Below are 25,369 nucleotides of genomic sequence, written 5' to 3' on the forward strand. Positions count from 1 at the left end.
TGTCCTTTTTTTTTTAGTGCAAATTGTTTGTTGCAGCACAATAATAACTCCGAAAACAACATGATTGTGTATCGTAGTCTCATACGAGGATGAGGACGATGACAATGACGATGGTGGAACAATTCATCACATTTGTTGATATAGTTTTCGATTGTTCGATGTGTATTGAGGTATCTCACAAAGTTTTGGGTCAACAAATGGATTCGGGTTGGAAGTCCTATGTTGAGAAATAGTTTAAGAAAAAAATTCTTTTGATGCTTAAGTTAAAACACAAGTATATCAGTGATCAGATATATATATATATATATATATATATATATATATATATATATATATATATATATATATATATATATATATATATATATATATATATATATATATATACTTCTTCGAACAAATGAACTGAAGTTCTTTTATAGATGATTCTGATAATCATCGACATCTAATGGGAGAGTTATCCAGTGAAAACAATTTCATAGAGTCGTCGTCGAATGTTATCGAACATTAATTATAATCCAATAAAGCGTCGATCGATCTATGATTTATGTATCGAGCTAACATAACATTACATGAACTAACATAACATTACGTGACATTCGGTGGTCATCAATGCGTAAGATATTTGGTATTAGCATCACAATAATTGACTGATACCCCCCAAATACCTAAAATTCCAAGGCTTAATTAAGTCGCCTGCGTGGTTGCTAATCCTTTGGGCCTTCATCTCCGACTACGACCCACTCTTTCTTTAAACAGAGCATCAATATTTAGATGGAGAGATTAAAGTGGACTTCTGTGGGAGTAGTTATAGAGAGTTTATAATGTATAGCACACTAGTAGATATGTGAGACAACTCATTGCGTGATAGATGCCTTTTAATGATGTATGTTGAAGATAACGATATGGATAAGAGTGTGTTAGAGATTAAACTCGCATCACATCACTAGAAAATTATAGAGTTGGACTACGATTTGGCTAGCAACTTATGTTGGAGATTCCAAGTGGAATGTGACTCGGGTTAATCAGTAAATATTCATTCGAATATCTAATGTAGAAGCTTCATGTGAAGTGTCATTGATGTCAAAGTCAGCATCACCATTTTGATCATCGAAGTTGATTGTGCTTACACAATACCGTTGCTTCAAATATTGCTAATACCAAGTCAAACCGATCGATATGTATTCGTGCAGAACAACTCGATCACAAAGAACAGCATTTGCCTCTCCACCATCCAAATGTTCCACCTCTCCAAGTTTGGCGGGAGACAGCTCCAAAGATAGCAACTCCCTCTTCCTCCTATATATATATCCGCTCCTCCTCTCTTGCATTACAGCTCCCATCGCAAGCAAGCCTTGTGGCTAGCTAGTCCAAACCCTGATTCTTAGCCACAATGGCTTTTGGAGCTCATGCCTCTGTCCTCTTCCTCCTCCTCTTCGTCTCCTCCGCGTCTTCCGCCTTGGATATTGTCGAGATCCTCCAACCATTCCCGGAGTACTCCACCTTCACCAAGTACCTCACCCAAACAAAGGTGGCCGATGAAATCAATCGCCGCAAGACCATTACCGTCCTCGTGGTCAATGACTCCGCCATCGCCCCCCTCTCCTCCCTCTCCGGCGACGCCCTCAAGAATGCCATCTCCGTCCATGTCATCCTTGACTACTACGACCCCTACACGCTCGATAATCTCGCCAACAAGACTGCTCTCCTCACCACCCTCTTCCAAGCCTCTGGCCACGCCACCGGTCGCTTAGGCTTCCTCAACTACACCGAGCTACCTGGGGAGCAGATGGTATTCGGCTCGGCCGCCCCTGGCGCCCCCCTCAACTCCGAGTTGAATAAGGTGGTCGCCGTGCGACCGTACGACATCTCGGTGCTTGGGATCAGTGCCGCCATTGTGCCATCCGGCTCTGGTAGTGTTGCAACAACGTCGCCCACGCGAAGGTTGGCACCAGCTCAAGCTCCGACGATTGCACCAAGGAAGAAGACAGGTCCTAGCGCTCCCACAGGAGCTCCAAAGTCGAGTCCTACTGTTGCAGCTCCCGTCGAGGGCCCAGCAGGAAGCGCAACGACGCCCACGGGAGCTCCAAAGTCGAGTCCCACTGTTGCGGCTCCCATCGAGGGTCCGACGGGAAGCGCAGCGGCACCTGTCGACGGCCAGAATGCAGATGCGGACACAACTTCATCACATGCAAAATCAACAGAAGCACCGAGTGGCTCAGACAAACCTTCTTCGGCGACGAGAACTATTGTCAATGCAGTCATGGGGCTTGTCATGGGAGCCTACGTCTTGGGAGCTCTTTAAAGCTTATGAGGTGTGTAGGACGGGTTCTTTTGCTAGCACACATGTAATATGGGTTTCAAGGGTCTCATTATTCTGGTTTGGACACTAATTTAAAGTCTATATAACATTCTTAAAATTCTATTTTCCCTCAGCAAAATTCTTTATTCTTTGATATAGATTCAAACTTCAGATGAAGCACCTAAAAAAGGACACTCATAAGTGAAATGCAATAATTGTGACACGTCCCATTAATTAGTGGTAGGACTTAATCATTGCCTAATAATGAATTTACACAGGATAAAAGATGTGATCAAATTTTAGCTAAAATACAACTACAAAAAAAAAAAATGAATCCTGCAGATGGTAAAAGCTTCTTAAAGGGCACAATTATGAGATGATAGTAAAGCTTATGGATAAGAGACTGAACCAAGAAGTGACCTACAAGCATCCATCACAAAGGGAACACAAACAAGAAAATTATAATGAGCTTTTAGATGAGTATACATTAGTTGCTAAATGCACATCCGTTGTTCGAGTGCCAAATGAGGCCAACAGAAGTGGCTCACCGAAATCCATGAAATTTTTTTTGCTCATGCTCACTCGGCATCTTCAATCTCTTCATCTTCTGGTACACCGCGTAGATACAGAACGTTGTTGCACCTGCGAACGAAACAAAATTATACGAACCAAAAGGCAGCATGGTCATGATTTCCAAGGATCAATATCAGCAAACTTGTTCTTGATAATGCAAATGTGGTTAGAGAGACAGATGACATTGTGTGATCGGATTTATGTTTTGCATCTAAGGTTACAACTAGTTCATCATGCCTTTTTGAGTTACATATAAAATGAAGTAATAGTTTGCATCATTCCTCGTGTTCTTACTCTAAGATGCACGAGCAGCCTACTGCTTGTACCCAACAGCAGAATATGCACAACTTCGTTACCTTATCAGAATCTCCCCCAAGTTTCCAGTGAACTGCCCATCAACGTATTCTTCAGTGTTGGCCAACTACAGTAAAATGTTAACAGAGTTAAAGCAGATGTCGGTAAACCATCTCATTCCGAATCTAGTATCATCAGTTCAAGCAATCATCTTGTTTGCCAATCGTACTATACGAAAACCAAGAAAATAAATAACATTTAAGCATTGAGATATGCCATTTTGTTATGAACTGATGAAATTTGTTTAATACCTGTAAGTTCATATAGGAATCTACTGACACGAGATAACCTGAGATAACACAGACAGAAAATTGAATTATACAAGCATTGACAATATAGATGATTTTGTTGGAAAAACAAAAGCATATCAATGGCTCAAACAAGATGATATGCATCTAAATTACCTTTGTATTCCATTCCCCACTTCAATTTCACAATCACAGGCTTCCCAGTCAAATTGTTCAGAAAAGGTTTTGGGTTAACTGGCACAGTCTGCAATAATAAACATGAAAAATTGGTGACTTTAGATTTTTGATGTTGTAATAAGGTCAACAAAAGTAGTACATATAGCCTGCCCATAAAGTATGGTATATACCTAGGTAATAAATGTTAAATTTTGATTAGCGTATCAGAATCCACTGGTATGATCATAAATGATTGGTCTATTGAAGTAAGGGACAAACGATGCGTACAAAGAGCAATTATGCAATCAATATGAACTAATGACTCGCACTTACTACGAATTTATTGTTGAAGGCCAATTATTTTTGCAATGATATATCCCCATCATGATAAAATTTGTATGAAATCATGGCCCCAAGTTGAGATAAAAATTACATCTGATGGATCCTACAATCACAAACTTCAGTGATGAAGAAAATCCAGGGCTTCTAAACTTATCATGTTTAGAAACTTATCCAGAAGATTTCTCGTGTCACCAAAGAATATGATTAGAGGAATAATCTTGAAAAGGGTGAACTAAGTGCACAAGGTTCCTGCCAATGCAAGGTATGGAACCTTGTCGATTTGACCATAATAAAAATAGACCCATATGACCTAAAACATAAGCATTAACTCTTTAAATTTCATCTGGAGAAGCAGATCATTGGCATATTAAGTATTGTAATAAACCTAAACCAAATAAGTTGAATTGTACATTGGAAAAATGACCAATGTCATGATTTGATCAGAGAGAGTAAGAACAGAACCATTCTTCATATTAGATCACGATCAGCAAAGGGGTTCATTTGCAGATGGGTGCCACTGTCGAAAAAATTTTGACAATCCCAGAACCGTTAAAGAGCAACCTGCAACCTTGCATGGACCAAATGTGGCTACTATTCTATCCCAAGACATATACATTGGCTAGCTAAGAAGCACGGAATATGGACACGGGACACGAACACAACACGGACACCCTGGACGACTTGACCTCAACAAATAGGTATGTCCCGTGGCCCATGTCCCATGTCCATATTCCGTGCTTCTTAGGTAGCCAATGTATATGTCTTGGGATAGAATAGTAGCGGCATTTCCTTTTTATTATCTGGAAATTTGTTTCGCCTTTTGCCCATATACAAGTGTTAAACGTACACAATATTAAAACGCACGACAAAGATAACAGTGCATACAGCAATAATGATGACATAAGAATTATGCTACAACAACTACAGTATATTTAACAGAATACAATTTTTGAAAGAAAGAGAAGAATAAAAGATTTAAATTAAGTGTGCTATGTTCTTTCTGTATTACTAAGCCCTAGGACTGCATCAAGAAATTTAAAATCCAACTCTCTACATATTTGGCATCAATTGGCACCAAATATCAAAATATTTTTCTTCTAGTGTCAATTATGGACCTTTAATTACATATGCATGGAAACTAGCTGAGACTTCAAACCGGACAACGACACAAATCTAACTTCCCATTCTCGTCATAAATTGTTCTTGCTCACAGAAGAGATTTTGACTGAATCTGAGATTCCTGGGTGGGAGATCCCCAGAAACAAACCAAATTATAGACCTAAAGCTTCTGATGCCATCAAGAGAACCTCGAAATGAATTGAACCTACGTAGGCATCTACAATCTGGTATGTAATCTCAAATCGGAAAAGGGACAACAGAGAAAGAGACAAGGGGGAAAAGAAACTAACCGCCATTTGCGAGGAAACGTGAAGCTTCTAGGAACGGACGAACAACCAACGAGAAGAGGAAAGAGCCGATCTTTCTTAGGGTTTACCGCCTTGCAATTGAGACGGAGGAGGGTTTTTCTCGAGTTAGGGTTCCAACGCTTCACGTTCCGACCCGCCGTGGGCTCATACAGTGTAAAAAACCAGACCGATTAATTGGGCTTCGCCAAATAAACCGGCCTTTTCAACACGAATTTAGGGCTCAATCGACCCAGTCAATGCTAGACCGGCTCATTTAATTGGGCCCAAATCTGAACCGGCCGATTGAATTGAAATTTTACGACTACAGTCAGACGGTTTCTACTGTGGTCGTCTGATTCGGATCCGGACTCTACTATATTATCGGATCCAACATCAAATCAGATATCATTAAAAAATATAAATCGAATTACCAATCACAACACTTGTTTTTGTCGGATTGTGAATGTTAATCAAACTTAATATAGATAACATGATTCTTTCGATCTTTAGTAATATAAAATTATATTTCATTGTATCTTTCTTCGTCTTATACATCAATAATTTCTAACATATGTAATGCATGTTTAGCATCAAACAGAAGCTCACGTGGATTGTTTCGTGACAATGATGGCCACTATGATGCAAAAGAAGAAGAAGAAGAACTGGTTAGTTGACACATCAACATAGCAAAGGACAAAGGGAACTTGACAACCTCTATGATATGTATCACTGTTCGCATCAAAAAAAGATGATGAAACTTGGTGTCATGTAGAAACACTTGTACATTAATTAGTGGTCATCTATAAGCTCATATATGAGGTAATATTTCCAGCCAATTTGTAAGATGAAGTCAGTCAGCACAACCACACACATTGGTGATCTGAAAACACAAGAGACATGGGGAATTAATTGCATTTAATTGGATGTACTACCAAGTGGTAGCCAAAGCCAAAACTTTAGCAACATACATTAAGCTGTCTATGTGGATCACATGCTCACAATAGTTAGCACTGATTTGTCTCGTAGAGATGATATCTAATGTACTCCTCTAAAACCCTCAAATATTACGTAAACTCCTTCAAAATATGAAGTTTCATTGATAGATCTATGTATTATGGAAGTCCAATTTTCAAAAATAGTTAATAATTATGATGCAGTAAATAGAAGTTATATATATATATATATATCCAGCAATACTGATAGGAGCAATGTGAAGAATAATCTCATACTTCAATGCCGGTTGTCTCATTATGCCATTGACTGAAGTAAATAGAAGCATGTTTACGACTACAATGATAGAGACAAAGCAGAAAAGCAATAAACACAGTTCGAGTAAACCACAGAGAGACATCAAGTACTGCTCTTAACAGTTGACATCTAAACTTAATGCATGTATATCTTAACAAAAGTCGACATCTTCTATTGCCCTCCACAGTGTTTCCGACGACCGGCCTTTGCAGGGATTATTCGGATTCTCTTGGCTACACGAACGAAATCCCTGAAAACATGGGAACAAGGAAATGGAAAGATCATGGCGATGTTTGTGTTTATGGAGGAAGAATGAAACAGATACATCGACTCACTTCCAGTTAAGGTCACCCACGAGGAGCAGGTCGTCCTCCATGTCTTCGTAGGCCACCATGTAGCCAGGTACTGCGTTGGCCAGCTGCAGCTCCTGGTATCCCCCGTCTCCATGTCCGTCGCCCCCATCGAAATCGACGAACATGCGACGCAAGGCCTTCGCCAAGCTCTCGTAGCTGGTGTGCTGGTCGAGGTAGATGCGGTGGCAGATGGAGCGCCCCTCGAGGACGACGGTGACCGGGGGGACGACCGACGCAGCCGCCTCGTCGTCCATGGCCGAGAAAGACAAGAGCTTCCTGCGAGGGGGCTGAGCAGGCACTGCGGCCGCACCGACATCCCCGCACCGTTGATGGAAGGGAGCGGCGCCGGGGTGCAGGGTCCCTTGCTCGTCCCACCGACGCTTCGGCGCTGCATGGTGCAACTCAACCCCGCTCATCCTCGTCGCTGAACCCAGGCCTTGCTTCCTAGCTGCCACCCCTCCCCCCCCACCTAAATAATAGAGAGAGAGAGAGAGAGAGAGAGAGAGAGAGAGAGAGAGAGATTAACGGGGTGAAGTGTCGTAGTTATGTGCAACTACCACACTGTCGAACGAAGAGTAAAGGGTGTGAATTGAATGCTTATATGTCTTTCTAGTGAGGCTTTGGTGCGTAGCAATATTTTCTAAAGGCAGCGCTGTGGTTGCTTGCAAGCGAGAAAGAAGACGATGCCGTTGCTATGATGAGGGCTTGTGGGTGGGGGAGATGGAAGTGATGGGTGTTTGTACTGTGTTCTACTGGGGATTGGAGGGAAGGCGTGAAAGAGACGTCGGTGCCCTTTCTTCTTGTAATGCCGCAGCGGCCGCCGAACGCTTCGCCGTTTGACTCTCTTACTGTCCCTTCGGGATGATCATCTCACTGTGGGCATGTCATGACATCTGATCGGGCTCGAAAGGCTTACTTGATTCTCGAGTGTAGTAGCAACAGGAGAGGACAACGAAGGGCCAACACTGTTCCATCTTTTAACTATACTCATTGAAGTGCTCACATGTCTTTGGCTGTGATGTTAAGCTACATGTTTTGTTCTCTTCTTCTCGGTGGATGGCGACTTTGTTACGAGCTAATCGCTCGCATGTGCCCAACCAAGTTTCCAGCTGGGAGTAATGAACTCTCGAGAGTGACAACAGAAAACGCAAGCGAAGAAGAGACCGGCGAGACGGGACCGCACGCTTGGCTCGTGTCATCTCATGTCATGTCATGTTTGGTCTACCTCCGCTTTTGCTATTGCTAAGATCCTTGGCACGTGCTTCGTTCAACAAATCTCTCGGGGTCGTAACAATTGACAGCTTGGTTAACTACATATTAGCATTTATAGTTAGATATTTTATAATATTTATTTTTTATTTAAAAAAATTATATTTAAATTTTTATACAGTTGTCGACCTTGTAGATGTCGATCCGCACATCAACAACAAGGAAGAATATGAAGCAAAGCAATGATGCATTTGTATCGACACCGGAGGAGGAAGAGGAATGATGTGAGACATTTGAGTCAACACAGCACACTGCATCAACAATAATGAAGATGAGGCAAAGCGATACGATGCCAAAATAGGAAAAGGAGGTAGGTGAGGTACATCGACGTTGTACCGCTCTGTCTCCTCTTCCTCCTCTAACGATATAATCGTTGGTGAGAACAAAGAGAATGTAGAGCGATGATTGCAGACGCAAAGGAGGAAGTGCGATGTTGCATTGAACGATACAATAATCAATGAGAACGAAGAAAAAACAAAACGATGTAACACTGAAGGAGAAAGAGATGAGAAATTTGCACCAATGTGACACTATTCTACCTCCTCCCATTCTGATGATACGATAGTCGATATGAATGAAGAGGAGACAAAGCGATGAGATATCAATGTAGAAGAGTTAGTGCAACGTCGCACCGAATGATGCAATAGTCATTGAGAACGAAGAGGCAATGTAACACCATACCAAACAATGCAATGGCTGATGAGAATGAAGAGGCAAAGCTCGACACTGACACAGATGTCTCACATGCCTCCTCTTCCTCCTATAACACCTACCTCCTCACTTGCCTCCTCTTCTCACTCATTGTAATCGGTGATGCAAATACCTCACTTGCTTCCTCTTCTTCGTCAATATAGGCACAAAACGACACTAGAGGAGAAAAAGAAGGCACAACGATGTAAAACTGATGAGTAAGAGGAGATACAACGATGCTCAACAAAACTAACCATTGTAGTGTTATCATTAACCACCTCCATAACAACCAACCATGGCACCACCATTAAAATTATCATTTTATTTATCATTCTCATATCATTCATATCACATATGTTATCACATGATGTATCATCCATTAATAAAACCAACGACATTAAAAATAAATAAAAATAAATAAATCACTTTCATAACTATAAAATTTTTAATATAATTTTTTTAAATCTAAAGATTAAAATATTAAAAAATATATATAACTACAAAGGATAATATATAATTAACCTCCCATCCCTACCAAATAGGATTAAGATTTAAGGCAACTTTCATTTTCAGATATCTTTGAAAGCCAATTACTTGAAATTGAACGTTGCAGAGTCATATGCTAAGGAGATTTTAGCAAATATAAATTACAATGATAAATTTGGAAAATAAAAGTTCTGGCATCAGATTTCACTGCACTGTCGTACAGTCTAGAGATTGTTTCTGATCCAACAAATAGTTTGCAACAACTATTTCTCACCAGTGAAAGCCTATAAAATTCACCTTCTCTTTATTAGGTTACGCGACTGGACTGGAATAGTAGTTAGCAATATTAGAAATGACAGTTTATATATACTTGGGAAGGTGACAGGATGCTCATCTGTTGTAATAAAGTCAAACACCAACAGTTGTGATCTCAAGTAATGAGATCTTGGAATGAGATGCATGCACAGGTTGGTTACCTTGGCTCAATATCCAACAAAGAAGTGGTGGCCTGCATCATTGGAAAGGAAGCAAGCAACATCAGATCTGGACCCAAACCAAGAGTACTCGTAATTGTTGAATTAGAATATAAATCTAAAGGTTGAATGGTATCAAACATAATAAATAAATTGGAGCAAGAGATCAAGTACCTCTACTTGAGCGGAAGTCCATGACCTCTCTAGAAATTAGAGCACCAGAAGTCTGTGGATAAGTTTAAAGCAAAACACAAGTTGATGATGAACATGCAAGACTGTATAGCACCCCATCTAATGGATGAACATACAAGTATTATTTCCACTGCAACAACAATAATTTCTGGGATAATAAAAGAATCTTTCACTAGCTCAGGTACCTCATTTTGGACCCAGCATCCCAAGAAAAGCAGGTCAAGATTTGCTTGCGACAAACTTGATCATCTCATCGCTGAGATATTGGCATGGCTAATAAGAATGGTGCAATGCATCAAGTGACTTCAGATTCTTGTCCTCAAATTCTTGCAATATTCCAGCTATCAAATTCCATTACAAGAGATCGGTGGGTCTCCTTTTATTACTCATCAATTTCCTACAAGAAAATGTACATTCAATAAGAGCTTCAACATGATCAATACAACACGCAGTGAAACATATTGAACATTCCCTGCTACTAGTTTCTGCATCTGTATCAGACCACTGCTACATTTCTCTGAGTCTAAACCTGACATTTCTCTTTGCATCTAAACCTGATCTTGTTTCCGTATCATGATTAAAATTAATGTTTTACATCTTAGTGTGATCAGTCAAGGGAATCCATTACCTTTCTTGTAATTACAACAATGGGTATCACAAGGGTACGTTCACTGTGGCATTCAGCTGAGACAACAAGTTGTCACTAATCTGGGATTATACTTGTCACCTCTTCCTGCAATGCAGTGCCCTCATCTGTCAATACTTTTGATGTTATGCATGTCGAAGCCACCTAATTTTCTCTTTCTGCATCAGCTGCACATTGAAGTTCAAGAGACTATCCTTGTACCAACAAATGTGAGAAGGAAACCAAATTTCATGAACCCCTTCAACAAACTGGTCCTTTCTTTGCTAATACAAGAACGAGCGGTATATTTCGACAGCTACATACACAATGATAATGTAAATTGAAGGTAATGTAGAAATATCATAGACAAGAAAAATAATTCTAGCAATAGCATTAATTTAACTCCCAACAATTTCATTTGTCTAACCCCTGATGGTTGATAACAAACACAGAAACATTAGCTTCCATAAAAACAAGCAGAACCTTAATTTCAAGGAAATAACTAATAGAAAGTCTGAATGCATATGCAAATATCTGCTTTCATATCGGGGAGAAAATATAAATTATCTGCAGTCATATAAGGAGCACATGAGACTTTCCAACCATGCAGAACATAAAAACAAAGTATTCAACAAGCATCCTTGTGAACCAATATAATTCTTGATTGTCTATCTTCACAAGAATTGCACAACTTATATTTCAACAGTGTTCATTACCTTGTAAAACTCTGCATCACCATATCCATCACAAAGCTGCCCAGTTAAACCAAAACATAAAAATATCATACTCTATGAGAATTGTTGCATTCAGCAATAACTTCTCCAGCAACCATCTACACTTCCAGTCTTAAGAAAAATAGATACTGACACCTCATAACACAGTTTAACCCTAAACGCATCAAAATCACTCAAAATTAGATAAAACAACATCTGTTCAATCAAGTTCATACAAAGACATTTCTTCATTCGATCGTGTATGATCACTGTCGCCTGCTACCACACATCCTCACACAACAAACCACATCGCTTCAAAATTTGCTTAAAAGAAAGTATCCTATCAATTACGAAGGAAGAAAAATGCTGTCAAAGAACCATATATATTCGACTAAAACAGACAACAGATCACCCATGACTTACACACGAAAAGTAAACCACGAGACTGTGTATAATAATCTTCATGTTGATAGCGTTACTTTGTACCTATAATCGCATTATTCTCGAAGCTACAAGAACAGACACAATCATAGCATAGCCCACAATCAAACAAATATGCTTCAGCATGAGATCCGAATAAGTGTTTCATCGAACGAAGAAGACAAGACGACAAAGTATGAACAGCAAGAGATGTCTAAAAGGAGCAGCGTCTAACGACTTCTATGCTAACAAGGAACATGTAGGTTACAAATAAAGCCCTAACTCATCCAAGAAGGCAAGCACTTCACCGAACCCCTTACGCGAAAAGACGGCTCCGTCTAGCCGCCGAAGCCGTAGAGGGTGCGGCCCTGGCGCTTGAGGGCATAGACGACGTCCATGGCGGTGACCGTCTTGCGGCGGGCGTGCTCGGTGTAGGTGACTGCGTCGCGGATGACGTTCTCGAGGAAGATCTTGAGCACGCCGCGGGTCTCCTCGTAGATGAGGCCGGAGATACGCTTGACGCCACCCCTCCTCGCCAGGCGGCGGATGGCCGGCTTGGTGATCCCCTGGATGTTGTCGCGAAGGACCTTGCGGTGCCGCTTCGCGCCGCCTTTCCCCAACCCCTTTCCTCCCTTACCCCGCCCCGACATGGCCGCCGATCGCAAACTCTTCCTCTGCTGCGATTGGTGACATCAACGACTGGCGGATTGAGGATTTTGTACGTGGAGTTAACGGGTCGGATTTGGTTCGGATCCATCTAAACCCAAAACTAATAAGCTCGTAGATCCGCTATGAGGAACCATTACCGATGAGAATCGGTATCTGATCCAATAATGTGGTCAATAAACCGAGATGAGGTCTCAGAAATCATTCCATGTGGATAAAAGATTAGATTCTGTACATTAAGCTACTGATTCGAACACTAATAATGTGCATGGTCGGTAGAAAATAAAAATATTATGAAAGAAATCTAAAACATTACATTTTCAATCAATTCCATTATTGAATATGACCATTTGGTCCACTCGATCATAAAAGTCCAACTCATTCAATCGTTCACGCATCAACTTGATTACGACCCAAACCAACATGATATATGTAGTATCCAATCACAAAAATAATTGGATGAGTCCGCAATTCCTTTGGCTTGTGGTGGCATACTTAGGGAGACATGTCACAGGGATCCAATTTCGAAAGCCTTGGCATGTGCTTTCCCACTTACCAAAGCTCTATATATATAACAGAGCCCTATACGAAGAACTCGATCAAAGAACCTTCCTCCATGTGTTTGTTTTAATGTCTCATCCATGGGTGAAGCAGCAGCAAGACGCCCACAGAGAAGTTCTGAGCTGCCAATGAGATGGACGTGGAAACCTTGAACGAGGTCATTGATTTCAAGGAACTCAGGCGAGTTCTCTCTCCTCCCGAGTCAAAGCATGATGAACGTGAGTCTTCTACCCCAATAGGCGTGGTTAATCATCTCACTACGATTCTTAAAGACGGATAGTGTCACGAGAAATATTCTTATATGCAGAGTTAGCGTGGAAGACAAGAGACGGAGAAAACGAAGCTTCCTTTGGCCTTTTCTACCTACTCTTTCATGTCCAGTATCACGTATACTCTAATTGCTTCCAGCTCTCGACCATGGAGAAGATCTCCTTCCCTGCGATTTCCGTCACCAGAGCAGCCGCCGGCGCCTTCGTCCTCCTCCTTACAGTCTCGCTGATAGCTGTCATCTTCCTGGTCGTCTACCCTAATGATCTACGGCTCCAGTCCATCGTGACGGGCGGGTGCGAACCCAGACCTCTGCGTGCCCCCAGGTTCGTCGGCGCCGTGGCCTCGCCCTCCCCCCCGAGTCCCGACCTCCGGGTTCTTCTCGGAGTCCTCACCGTTCCCGACGCCTACGAGCGTCGCAGCCTCGTCCGCCGCGCTTACCTCCTCCAGCAGCCCAGCCTCATCGGCAAAGCCCTCGTCGACGTGCGCTTCGTCCTCTGCAACCTCACCAAGGAGGAGCAGCGGGTGCTGGTGGCCATGGAGATCATGCTCTACGGCGACATCATGATCCTCAACTGCACCGAGAACGTGAACGACGGCAAGACATACAACTACTTCTCCAGCCTGCCGAGGACTCTCGGCGGCGCCGACGACCGGCGGCCTTACGACTACGTCATCAAGACTGACGACGACACATACTACCGGCTGGGCAACCTGGCCGAGACGCTGAGAACGCTGCCGAGGGAGGACCTCTACCTGGGGCTCCGCGTCCCCTGCCACAGAACAGAGGAAGGATTCATGTCAGGGATGGGCTACCTGCTGTCATGGGACCTGGTGGAGTGGATCTCGACGTCGGAGCTGGCGAGGAGGAAGATGATGGGGCCGGAGGACATCATGGTGGGGGTGTGGATGAACGAGGCAGGTCGAGGGCGGAACAGAATCGACACGAACCCAAGGATGTACGACTACCCGGAGGGGCCGGACAATTGCTTCCGCCATGCCTTCATCCCCGACACCATCGCCGTCCACAAGCTGAAGGACAACATGAAGTGGGCGAAGACGCTGCAGTACTTCAACGTGACACACAATCTCGAGACTTCAGATCTCTCACCATATTGACCGACACGATTGCCCCTCTTATTTCTTTTCCGCGTCTCTCTCTCGTCTCTCTTTATATGTGTTTCTATTGAATGATTCGGCCGAGTCTTTTCCAATCTTAAAAGACAACGGCGATTTCCCTCAAATAAAAATGTATTTTTTCCAAAAGGTTTATGTTACTCTTTTTTTCAATAGCTTTATGTTATTTTTAGCACCTCAATAAAAAAACTATAAATGATCCAAATAAAAATGCTATTGATATGGCATATTCTGACATCAATCTCATAAAATACGTCGTCCGCCACGATGAAGCTAGCGTGGCATTCTAGAGCCAATGTGGTGCGTCGACTCAACATTGGATCTATATGGAGCGATGGTGCCCAATACTTAGCGACTCGAAAATTATAGGGCGATGTTGCACAGTACAAGATCGGACAACACGAGTTGTACAAGAAGTCTCGTCGGAAGTTACCCTTCTAAGCGGATTGAGGAAATAAGAAGGCTCATCAAGGCAAGAAGTAGATGAGCCCAATGTGTTTGATCCACTCTACAGCTTATTTGGGCCTTAGTTACATCTTGATCAACTCGATGCCGCAGGGACTACGACAGAATAATCCATCTACATTGCTCAAGGTTGTACGGAGCAGCATCGCCCGGTACTAAGCGATCAAGAAGTGCAAGATGGTGCCGCATAGTGCAAAACCGGAGAGGTCGGCCTGAGCCTAGCGTACGGGGCTAACCACTTGAGACGTCTGCGACCATCAAGCAATTGTATACAATGACGTTCAATGACTTAACCATCGAACAATACACCAAGGAGGTCGGACCTCAAACACCCGAATACTCTCAAATCCTCTCTTTACTTATTTAACTATCGAATGGATCGAGTCGGAAAATCTTCTATCGACTTCGATCTGTGTGCAGGAGCCTACCGTTCGAAGAAAAGGAATGACCCTCAACTCCACCTCGGGTGGATCAGGCGAACGACGTCCCAATCTAGTCTTGAGTTGACATTCTTCGACCAAGATACCACGTTAACATTCTTGTATACTCGGAATGGATTGCTGGTAACTCGGCCACGACATGAAGTTACCCGACAACTACAACGATTCAAAAAATATCATTAGAGTTGCAAGAAATATTTTAAATATTATTTTAATTAGAAATATTATTCGAAGACAAAAAAAAATCAAAACAGAGGACATATTTTGAAAAACAATCAGAAAAACCGACGATGGACTTGCGTGCCAAGGAATCTGGTTTCATTCTTTAATTATATATTATACATCATACTTTGTAGTTCGTGCGAGAGGATGATAGATGATGTTGGATTCACATACTGCACCACACAGATTTCTTCCAATCGCAGCTTCAATCTAACACGACCACCGCCGACAACAGCAATATAATAGAATGAGCAAAACTCAACATGCCCACTTCGTCGTCCTCACGTAGCGTTTGTGTTTGTCTTTGACCAGAATACACCACGTTAACCTTTTAGTGGCAATCTTATTTGACGGCTGTAATCTCAGGATTGTGATTAAGATAGCCAAGATCGACGGCCGAGCGCCGTGGGCGTGTCGATCGTCATGTGTATATAATTAGCTCTTCAGCGTTTTGGGCTGCCACCATTGGCAATGGAGAAGCTTCACCTCCCTGCGCCGAGGATTCCCCTCTCGAATGCATCCACCGCAGCCTTCGTCATCCTCTCGATGCTGCTCACAGCTTTCGTCTTCCTCGCCGTCTACCCCAACGAGTTCCAGCTCCAGTCCCTCGTCGCGGGCGGATGCGAGCCCCGGCGCCTGCGCTCCACCAACTTCCTCGATCCCGTGGCCTTGCCGGCCCCGGATCCCCAGCTGCGGATCCTCATCGGCGTCCTCACCGTCCCGGACTCCTACCAGCGCCGCCACCTCCTCCGCGATGCCTACTTCCTCCAGCCCAACCTCACCGTCAATGCCCGCATCGACATCCTCTTCGTCCTCTGCGGCCTTACCACAGAGGAGCAGCGAGTCCTGGTGGCCATCGAGATCCTGCGCCACGGCGACATCATGATCCTCGACTGCGAGGAGAACATGAACGAGGGCAAGACCTACACGTACTTCTCCAACCTCCCGGGGGTCTTCAACGGCAGCACCGGCGGCGAGCCGGCTTACGACTACGTGCTGAAGGCGGACGACGACACCTACATACGGCTGGATGCGTTGGCGAAGACGTTGGACGGGATGCCGAGGGAGGATCTGTACATGGGGTTGTTCATCCCGTGCAAGAACATCACGGATCGGATGGGATGGATGACGGGGATGGCGTACGCGCTGTCGTGGGACTTGGTGGAGTGGATCGCAAGGTCGGAGATCCCGCGGAACCACAAGACCCTTCCGCCGCACGGCGAGGACGTGGTACTGGCGAGCTGGCTGAGGGATGCATCCCTGGGGAAGAACAGGTTCGACATGAACCCCAGGATGTACGATTACTACGAAGAGCCGACGCCATGTTGGAGTCACGACTTCATCCCGGACACCATTGCGGTGCACAAGCTGAAGAACGACACCAAGTGGGCGAAGACTTTGGATTACTTCAACCTCACCGTGGGGTTGAGACCTTCCAACCTCTACAATATTTATCAATTGAAGCAATAACTTCTTCAGATTTATACCATTTCTCTGTCTCTTCCTTTCTTTATATATATATATATATATATATATATATATATATATATATATATATATATATATATATATATATATATATATATATATAGAGAGAGAGAGAGAGAGAGAGAGAGAGAGAGAGTCTGATTGTCCGACACATCAGTAATTTGGATTCTTATATCGAGAGCATCTCTCATGAAAGTTTCTTTCATACTTTAGAGTAATTAATGGAGTCAATGAATAATTTAGAGTAATTATGTAGAGAAAAAGATTTTTCTAATGTATCATGTATATATATTATTATAATCGATTATAAATCATATATTGATTGAGGATTAGAATATATAAGAAATACAAAGTTGTTATTTCATATTTACCTCTATCATGATGTTTTATCATATCCTCGTAAGATTGAGTTTTCATTAATACTGTCAATCTTGGACTGAAGTAGCTAAAATATTCTACGAGCGAGAGACTTTATAAAAGAGTATGTTAGTTGGTCAAAAGTGTGAATATAAAAAAATAAGTAGTTCATGTATGATAACTTAATATCTAATAAAGTAAAAATCGATGATAATATATTTCATGTGTGAGTGAAAAATCAGATTGACACATAAATAGATAGTACTGATATTTTCATAGTATATTATAGGACTGTATTGAGAAATAATATGAAATTTTTATAGCTGATTAGTGACCTAGTTGAGGTGATGCAAGAGCATTGACAAAGATTGTTTATAACTTAGACCATGCTTATTGCATATTAGTGGTGCTATGAAGCTAGTAATTAAGGCTAGAACGACTTACATAATAATTGTAATTTATGATTAGAATTTGCAATTAAGATTGATTCTTCTAGTATTTGAATATTTTCGGATGGATAATTGAGAGAACTATGTCGTAGCCTAGTAGATTGTATATGAAAAGAATGTTGGCAAATTAAGTTCGCTATGATACAAAGTTACCACCTTTGGAGTGTCTAAAGGGGTTCATAGTTGCTACATAAATCGAGTGAGTCTTATAGGTTGAGAGCTAGAGGAGGAAGAAGATATAGTTGTTAGGTGGTTGGAGGAGATAGTACTAGGAAGGACGAAAGAAGATTGCGCCTTAGAGCGAGGACTATATCGATTGCGATGAGAGTTATATATACCATAAGGGTTGGGAACCTACTTGTGGTGTGAGAAGGAAATGGTCAATGAAACATTTAGTAACTAATTAATTACTAAATGATATATATTACTATTGTTATCCTTAACCATGTCTCTGTTTCCTACTATCATCCAATATACTTGTTGCTTTTGAGGAATATCCTAATCCATCGACAAAACTCAAAAAGGGTCATGATTAGATCCAGATCACCCTCTATGTCAGATAATCAAAGTTTAGATTAACAATTAAAGTATCGATAATTATATTTACTCCGACATCAATCAATCGAGAAGTATGACTATCAGAATCATTCACGTCTGATATCACTAGCAAAACATATAAGGATCAACTATTTCGACTATATGCAAAAAGGATTAATTCACTAAAATTTATTATCTACAACCTTTTTGAAGAACTAAACAACATATATCACGTAATAATCTATTACGTTTCCGCATCACGATCATTTTGGCATGATTCTTATACACCTTTCGGCATGCACGTGCCTGTTCATGGGATCCGTATATATGTATATATTACGTGTAGATGCTAAATAGAAATAGGAGTCTAAGCTACCCTACGATTTCTCTATATCAGAATTTTAATGCGTCTTCTGTTCTGCTGTGTTATTTTCCTAAGCCAACGTCAACATACGTGCGATGCGAACCCCTCGCGGGGATGGTTGGAGGAAAGCTTTCTTGAGCTCCGGTGACTGCATGTGCCGTGCGCACTTGCAGGCGCGGCATCGGTGTGGAAGGCAAGGTCGGATCCGCGGCGTCGCTCCTCCCGAAAAGTTGACTTGATCACTGGGAGATGAGAGTCAACGGTCCAAACTGTTTCATTATATTGGTGTGGGTGTCCGTATGGACTTCGAGGCCTCCCCACCGGGTAGCACCAACGATGAAGAAACATCACTTCCCTGCGCCGGAGATCTCTTTCATCCTCCCTAAGGCGTCCACCGCCGCCTTCGTCCTCCTGCCGATATCGCTGATCGCGGTCATCTTCCTCGTCGTCCAGCCCGACGAGTCGTGGCTGCAGTCGCTGGTCCCGGGCGGTTGCGAGCCGCGGCGCTCCGACCTGGCTGACCCCGCCGCCGCGGCGCCGCTCGAGCCGGAGCTGCGCATCTTCGTCGGGATCCTTACCAAGCCGGAGACGTACGAGCGGCGGCACCTGCTCCGCAACGCGTACGCGCTGCAGCCGAGCGTGAGCATCAACGCCCGCGTCGACGTCCGCTTCGTGCTGTGCAACCTGACCAAGGAGGAGCAGCGGGTGCTGGTGGCGCTGGAGATCCTGCGCTACGACGACATCGTGATCCTCGACTGCGCCGAGAACCTGAACGACGGCAAGACCTTCACCTACTTCTCCAGCATGCCGAAGCTGTTCAACGGCACCGGGGGAGGGAAGCCGCCCTACGACTACGTGCTGAAGGCGGACGACGACTCGTACATAAGGGTGGACGCGCTGGCGCAGACGCTCAAGGAGATGCCGAGGGACGACCTGTACATGGGTTTCTACATCCCCTGCAAGAACATCTCGGATCCGGACGGGTGGATGACGGGGATGGCGTACGCGCTGTCGTGGGATCTGGTGGAGTGGATCTTGGAGTCGGAGATCCCCAGGAACAACAAGGTGCACCACCCGCTGGGGGAGGACGTGGTGCTCGCCTACTGGCTCAGGGACGGCAACCGGGGGAAGAACCGGGTGGACGTGAACCCCCGGATGTACGACATCTACTACGACAATGGCCCCTGCTACAGTCGCCCCTTCATCCCCGACACCATCGTGGTGCACCGCCTCAAGGACAACCCCCGGTGGGCGGCGACGCTGGCTTACTTCAACGTCACACAGGGCCTCAAGCCCTCCAAGCTCTACCACATCCATTGACTGCAGCAGACAGCTGCAGTAGTCTCTTCTTCCTCCTTGGCCACCTACTTCTTACTAGCTCTCTGCATGCCTGCTTCTTCTGATCATTCCTGTACTCTCTATGTTTTCTGCTATCAAACAGCGTCATATTGCCATGCTGAAAATAATTTATTGGGGATGACATTTCGCTAACATAATTTATTGGGGATCACATTGTGTCAAAAATTCTTCACAGAAAACTCCTAACCGTTGTAATCTGTCAAATAAAACAAAAAAAAAAACAAAAAAAACAAAATACAAAAAATGGGGCAGATTATTTACAAATCAATATTCAATTTGCAGGAATTCCTCAAATCTAGTGATAAAATAGCCGCAGTCGACTGATTAAGCTGGTGGGATGATAGCAACCTCTGTTCGGTGGCCGCCTCTCTCATCCATCCCTACTGCTGCTGAAACTAACGTAGACAAGCCAATATCGTAAAGGCAACAAAAATTAGATGGGTTTTAGGCAATATGATGACTTGAATATTGGCTAATAAAATATCAGAATTTATAATAGATTCTAAAGAACTGCATATGCTGAAAGCGGTAGCTTCAACCTTATGAGAATGGCAGGTGAAACGAACAAAGATTACTAGTAGCATATAAAAGCTTCTAGCTATTTATAGCTTTGCTTAAATGATCCAAACGAATCATAGATTCTAAATAACTGCTCATGCAAATATGGCCTGGCAGCTATAAGAAGGGAATAAGTCTCTGACAATGCCCGGTGAAACCAATTAAGGGAAGCAGCATATAAAATCTTCTTGCTATTTCCAGGTTTGCAACTCAAAAAATGATCAGTTCCTTTCTACAGGTATTTGATAAGCAGGTGTAGTTTAACATTGAGACAGGAGATCAAACAAATGGTTGTAAACAAAAGCATTGAAGTGACATCAGGATTCCGTGAATGATGAGGCTGAAAGAACAAATGAACGCTTGGTAAGTCAAAGTGTTCAAAATAGGAACAACAAACAGCATTAGCACCAGAACTTTGATCCTTGCTATGGCACCAAAAGGGAGAAGCATGACAATGCGATTTGACTCTATTCTTCGTTCTTAAAAAGTTTACTGTTTCATATTTCTTCTATTATGATAATGATCACCGTGATACATAATGAAAACCACATATAGAAAACCACTATGAGCGACTAATTGAGAACGCTTAAAAGAATGTGAAAAATGAAACATTGCATTAAGAAACAAACTAAAGTATTTCATATCTTTACTAAAAAAAGCAAAGCCTCGGAATTAACTATCTTGGTAAAAATAAGATATGCATATCTGAAAGACATTTTGATGAGTTCATAATTTAAGTTCATCTAGATGTTGAAAATACAGCCACCACCAACAGATGAAAGAACTCATTAAATGGAATACCTGCTTGAGGACTGTATTAAGGTCATCCATAGAATTGCATTTGTCAAGGCAAAATAGTGATTCGATTGAAGAATCCTCAGGTTGATGCTTTGCGAAGTCTGATTGGAAAGTATCTTCAAACGTGTCTCCATCATATATCTGCATGTCCAACATATCTCTGCTGCTTTGGGCTGACATATCTAGACCTGCTACATCATCAAAAAAATATTTTTTTATGTTACACAGCAGAAAGATAAACCATAGTTGAAAAGAGATTATAAAAGGTAAATAAATATCAAAAAGAGATTTCAAGAAATAAGATATGCTACATGATCTAAGTTACTTACTAGGCATAACTGGATTCAGCTTGGCTGAGGCATCAAGTCCTGCATTGTTATTCTCAAGCAATGTTTCAAAAGAATTTTCATTTGGTGGATGATGCAATTGGGAAGATGAATCTGGACAAGAAATTCCACCAACAATCAAGGAATTTTGGTGAAAATTCTTCATGGAGCACTCAACTTGATCTAATGTTGGTCTCAGAGATTGATAGGTCAAGTTTTTAAATCCTGAGAGAGGATATGCTCTTTCGGTTCCCATAGAATTTGATGAATACCCATCTTGTTCCATTTTGAAACGACCTGCTTGAGGAAATGATGCAAAATGCTGGAATGGTGAAGGGGCCGCACTGCTGTTGGTATACCAGGAGGGGCCTGATGAGATCATCATACTATCTTTTTGATACTCATTCAATCCATGTTCTTCAAGAAAATTTAGTTTAGCATGAAATTGTGGATTAAAAGACAAGATAACAGAACCTGGAGAATTCACACCAAAACCATGTGGATGAGGACCACCACAATGTTGTTGTTGCAATCCTATTCCATTCCTCTTAAGTGTCTTTCTATATTTCTGAGTCACAGGACATGAAGAAACATATAAGCTACTTGATAATTAAGTCGCGATGAAATAAGGACGTCAACAGTTCATGCCTAAGTTTGAATTTGAAACTTCCATGACGGATTACAATTTGTTATACTAGAACTTTCAGATCTAATATATAAAATTGTAGATATCTACATGCGCAAGGGATACCAATGTAATGGAGCAAGGCTTTAGATATTTCTAATGAGAGCATGAGTTGAGAGTAGTTGACTTAATTGGACCTGTAAATGACTCGCAATGTTTTCTCGAGTAAGTCCTTTAACATTCATGAGGTCAAGTATCTTTTTTGGTACTGCCCCTGTAAAATGGAAGTCATTTAAGAGTTGAACAGAAATTTTCAGTCTAACCAATCAATTCACATTCATGTCTTACTATCTAAGCCAAGATGATTGACAGCCTTGACGAAGTGAGTATGCAAATCTGCAGACCAAGAAACCCTTTGCCTTTTCTGTTTTGATGGTTCACCATCTGAGTTTTCATGAGCAGAATCTTCTTTTTCCTTTATTTTATCCATGGATTTTCCTGTTGTTATTGAGTACCGATCATTATCTGCCGTCTGTTTCTGAATATGAGTGTTGCTAGGGTCATTGCTCTCTTTCTTAACGAGCAGTGATTTCTTGATTACATGCTTCCATATGAGCTTGAGATCCTCAAGCCTAACAGGTTTCACCAAGTAGTCAACAGCCCCATGCAGTACACCTTTCATCACGTAACTGGTTTCACTCTTCACAGATAACACTAAAATAAATATGGTATTAGATTTACAAAACTAAGGAAAAAAGATATAATAACATAATGCGTCCACTTACTGATGACAGGCAAGTCCATCTCAAGACCGATGATCTCTAAAAGCTTAAAGCCATCCATATCGGGCATTTGAACATCACTTATCACAATATCATAATTGTCTTTGTTCTCTCTTAGAAGTTCTAAAGCTGTCAATGCATGTTGTGTTGCAGTAACTGCATATTGTACATCATTAATGAATATTAGAGTAAGTCTGTTCATGATAAGTCTCCTTACGTATATACAGTATAGTAATGTATTGATAATCGATGTTGAGAAATAATTGTTATGCAGCAGAACTTAATAATTAATCTCGTTCTCAGATATCAATGTAGAACAAAACAACCCAGAAAGGGAAATAAACATCAAAACAGGGATTTGATGGATAAAGGTTAGGGTTAAAGAACAGCAAGTTTCAAGAAACCAGCAGGTGATTGCAAAGCAGTGCTATAATTTTGTATAATTTTGGTGCCTTCACATGACATTTACCGGAAAAACCAAACATAGATTCTGCATGTGGCACCGAAATAAAAAAAATGGAGTCGGAACAAGTTGGAACTGCACTGTCAAATTCAAGGTTAAAGCAGAGAAGGTTGATGAAAATGGAGAGGATGTGTTTAATATGTCACATTGTACGATGAATCAAGTTTTTTTTTTTTGTGAAGAATCCGGCAGAAGCTGACCACATTTGAGTTGAAAAGTAAAGTTCTTGAGGGTAAATTTTGGCACAGCTAAGCAGGTCGGAACTACATTGTCCTTTATGGTATCTATACATGTTTCTGCATCTAGAAAATATTTGAAGTTTGTGATTCTGGCAGTAAATGCTTAATGCATTCAAAGACCCTTCTTATCTGTTCCTCCAACCAACAACTTGAAGATGCAATAATTGCATTATCACAAAGACTACATAACAGGTACAAGGACCTTGTTCACTATATCTCTCATAAATTGAATCACTTACTAAGCGGCATGGCTAAGAAAAGTCCAATGTCCCTATTGGTAATTCATAAAAGAAATAGCAATTTTGGGTTTCAAGAAATCATTCAATCAAAAAGCTTATATGATAAATCAATGCCCATAGTATATTAAAAGAAGAGAAACACTAAAACATAAAACAAAATACCAAAAGAAAATATTGTTTAGAGCTCAACAAAATTCTATATTCACATGACTTTGTCGAACCCTAATATCCACGCACACTTTTCTTTTGCTCGTTTAAATCGTTGTTTTAGATTAATTGGCACGCAACCATCTCCGCGAATCATCAAATTCAGATAAGCCAATTTCTACGAAGCCTTTCAAAGCCCGACACAAGTAACAACCAAGAAACCATCCACGACTCTCTAAAGAACAACAGAAACAGGAATAACGAAACCAAGATCGGAGTTCAAACCCCAATCTTGGATAGAATCCAACCACACATCTTGGAACAGCAACAACAACAACTACTACTACTACTACTACACAACAACAGCGGAGAAGAAGAACCCATACCTTGGTATCCGCACTCCTTGAGTTGGGTCTCGAGCAGCCGGAGGCACACCCTGTCGTCATCCACGGCCAGCACCCGCATCCCCAACAGGAACTCGTTCTTCCAGGAAGATTCAGCTCCGCACTCCGCCATGAAGCCGCATCAAGAACCAACCCCACCCCTCACGGAATCGGCATCTTCCTTAACCTTAAACCCCGCAGGCCTCCAAGTTCCAAATCGCTGGAGTCTGTATCAGCTAATTAAAAGGGGGAATCTTTGTTGAGACTTGGCGGAAAAGAAGGAATCGAAGAGGGAGGGGGCGCTTATATAGAAGGTTTTCTTTAAAAAAATATACTTTTCAACCATCCATAAAAATCACCCGGCAGATTCTAATCCTCGTGATTCCCGTGGAGCCCACATTAACGTCCGATCATTAGGTTTGTACGCGCGAGGGTAAGTTAATAGTAGGTAGTAAAAATCGCTGCCCTTTTTTTGGTGCGGGGGACGTCCGAAGTTTAAGGAGTCTTGAAATGGACGGCGGAGATAAGGTTGTTATCTCACGCCTGCGTTCGACTTAGCAATGAGGCCACTGTCATTTACAATATTTATGAAAGAGCCCTTCCTATATCTTTTTCCCAGTCAACCTTTATTATGACAACGAATCGTA

General features: G+C 42.0%; 8 protein-coding genes across 8 annotated transcripts; 4 read left to right on the forward strand and 4 right to left on the reverse strand.

Moving 5' to 3' along the window:
* Positions 1–1,393: 1,393 nt before the first annotated feature.
* LOC135594827 (fasciclin-like arabinogalactan protein 14) lies at positions 1,394–2,305 on the forward strand. Its single transcript, XM_065085335.1, has one exon. The coding sequence runs from the start codon at positions 1,394–1,396 to the stop codon at positions 2,303–2,305; it is 912 nt and encodes a 303-aa protein (XP_064941407.1).
* Positions 2,306–2,679: 374 nt separating this feature from the next.
* LOC103969063 (probable small nuclear ribonucleoprotein F) lies at positions 2,680–5,532 on the reverse strand. The gene is made up of 5 exons (XM_009382483.3): positions 5,385–5,532; positions 3,634–3,721; positions 3,481–3,518; positions 3,232–3,296; positions 2,680–2,944 (listed from the first exon to the last, which is right to left on the reverse strand). The coding sequence occupies exons 1-5, from the start codon at positions 5,388–5,390 to the stop codon at positions 2,881–2,883; spliced, it is 261 nt and encodes an 86-aa protein (XP_009380758.2). The 5' UTR covers positions 5,391–5,532; the 3' UTR covers positions 2,680–2,880.
* A 1,075-nt stretch (positions 5,533–6,607) lies between these two features.
* Positions 6,608–7,527, reverse strand: LOC135596124 (auxin-responsive protein IAA33-like). Its single transcript, XM_065087951.1, has 2 exons — positions 6,965–7,527; positions 6,608–6,879 (listed from the first exon to the last, which is right to left on the reverse strand). The coding sequence occupies exons 1-2, from the start codon at positions 7,396–7,398 to the stop codon at positions 6,801–6,803; spliced, it is 513 nt and encodes a 170-aa protein (XP_064944023.1). The 5' UTR covers positions 7,399–7,527; the 3' UTR covers positions 6,608–6,800.
* Positions 7,528–11,863: 4,336 nt separating this feature from the next.
* Positions 11,864–13,138, reverse strand: LOC135596127 (histone H4). Its single transcript, XM_065087954.1, has one exon. It carries the CDS (start codon positions 12,498–12,500, stop codon positions 12,189–12,191), a length of 312 nt encoding a protein of 103 aa, XP_064944026.1. The 5' UTR covers positions 12,501–13,138; the 3' UTR covers positions 11,864–12,188.
* On the forward strand, positions 13,121–14,636 carry LOC135596126 (uncharacterized). Its single transcript, XM_065087953.1, has 2 exons — positions 13,121–13,295; positions 13,385–14,636. The coding sequence occupies exons 1-2, from the start codon at positions 13,211–13,213 to the stop codon at positions 14,461–14,463; spliced, it is 1,164 nt and encodes a 387-aa protein (XP_064944025.1). The 5' UTR covers positions 13,121–13,210; the 3' UTR covers positions 14,464–14,636.
* Positions 14,637–16,079: 1,443 nt separating this feature from the next.
* LOC103969871 (uncharacterized) lies at positions 16,080–17,078 on the forward strand. The gene has a single exon (XM_009383508.3). The coding sequence runs from the start codon at positions 16,080–16,082 to the stop codon at positions 17,076–17,078; it is 999 nt and encodes a 332-aa protein (XP_009381783.2).
* A 2,022-nt stretch (positions 17,079–19,100) lies between these two features.
* Positions 19,101–20,268, forward strand: LOC103969067 (beta-1,3-galactosyltransferase pvg3-like). The gene has a single exon (XM_009382487.3). The coding sequence runs from the start codon at positions 19,140–19,142 to the stop codon at positions 20,121–20,123; it is 984 nt and encodes a 327-aa protein (XP_009380762.2). The 5' UTR covers positions 19,101–19,139; the 3' UTR covers positions 20,124–20,268.
* Positions 20,269–20,419: 151 nt separating this feature from the next.
* LOC135596128 (two-component response regulator ARR10-like) lies at positions 20,420–24,982 on the reverse strand. Its single transcript, XM_065087955.1, has 7 exons — positions 24,726–24,982; positions 23,255–23,407; positions 22,818–23,183; positions 22,667–22,743; positions 21,848–22,412; positions 21,522–21,706; positions 20,420–20,557 (listed from the first exon to the last, which is right to left on the reverse strand). The coding sequence occupies exons 1-7, from the start codon at positions 24,853–24,855 to the stop codon at positions 20,543–20,545; spliced, it is 1,491 nt and encodes a 496-aa protein (XP_064944027.1). The 5' UTR covers positions 24,856–24,982; the 3' UTR covers positions 20,420–20,542.
* Positions 24,983–25,369: the final 387 nt, after the last annotated feature.

This window comes from Musa acuminata, chromosome BXJ1-10 (assembly GCF_036884655.1).
Source record: "Musa acuminata AAA Group cultivar baxijiao chromosome BXJ1-10, Cavendish_Baxijiao_AAA, whole genome shotgun sequence".
NCBI classification, from domain to species: domain Eukaryota; kingdom Viridiplantae; phylum Streptophyta; class Magnoliopsida; order Zingiberales; family Musaceae; genus Musa; species Musa acuminata.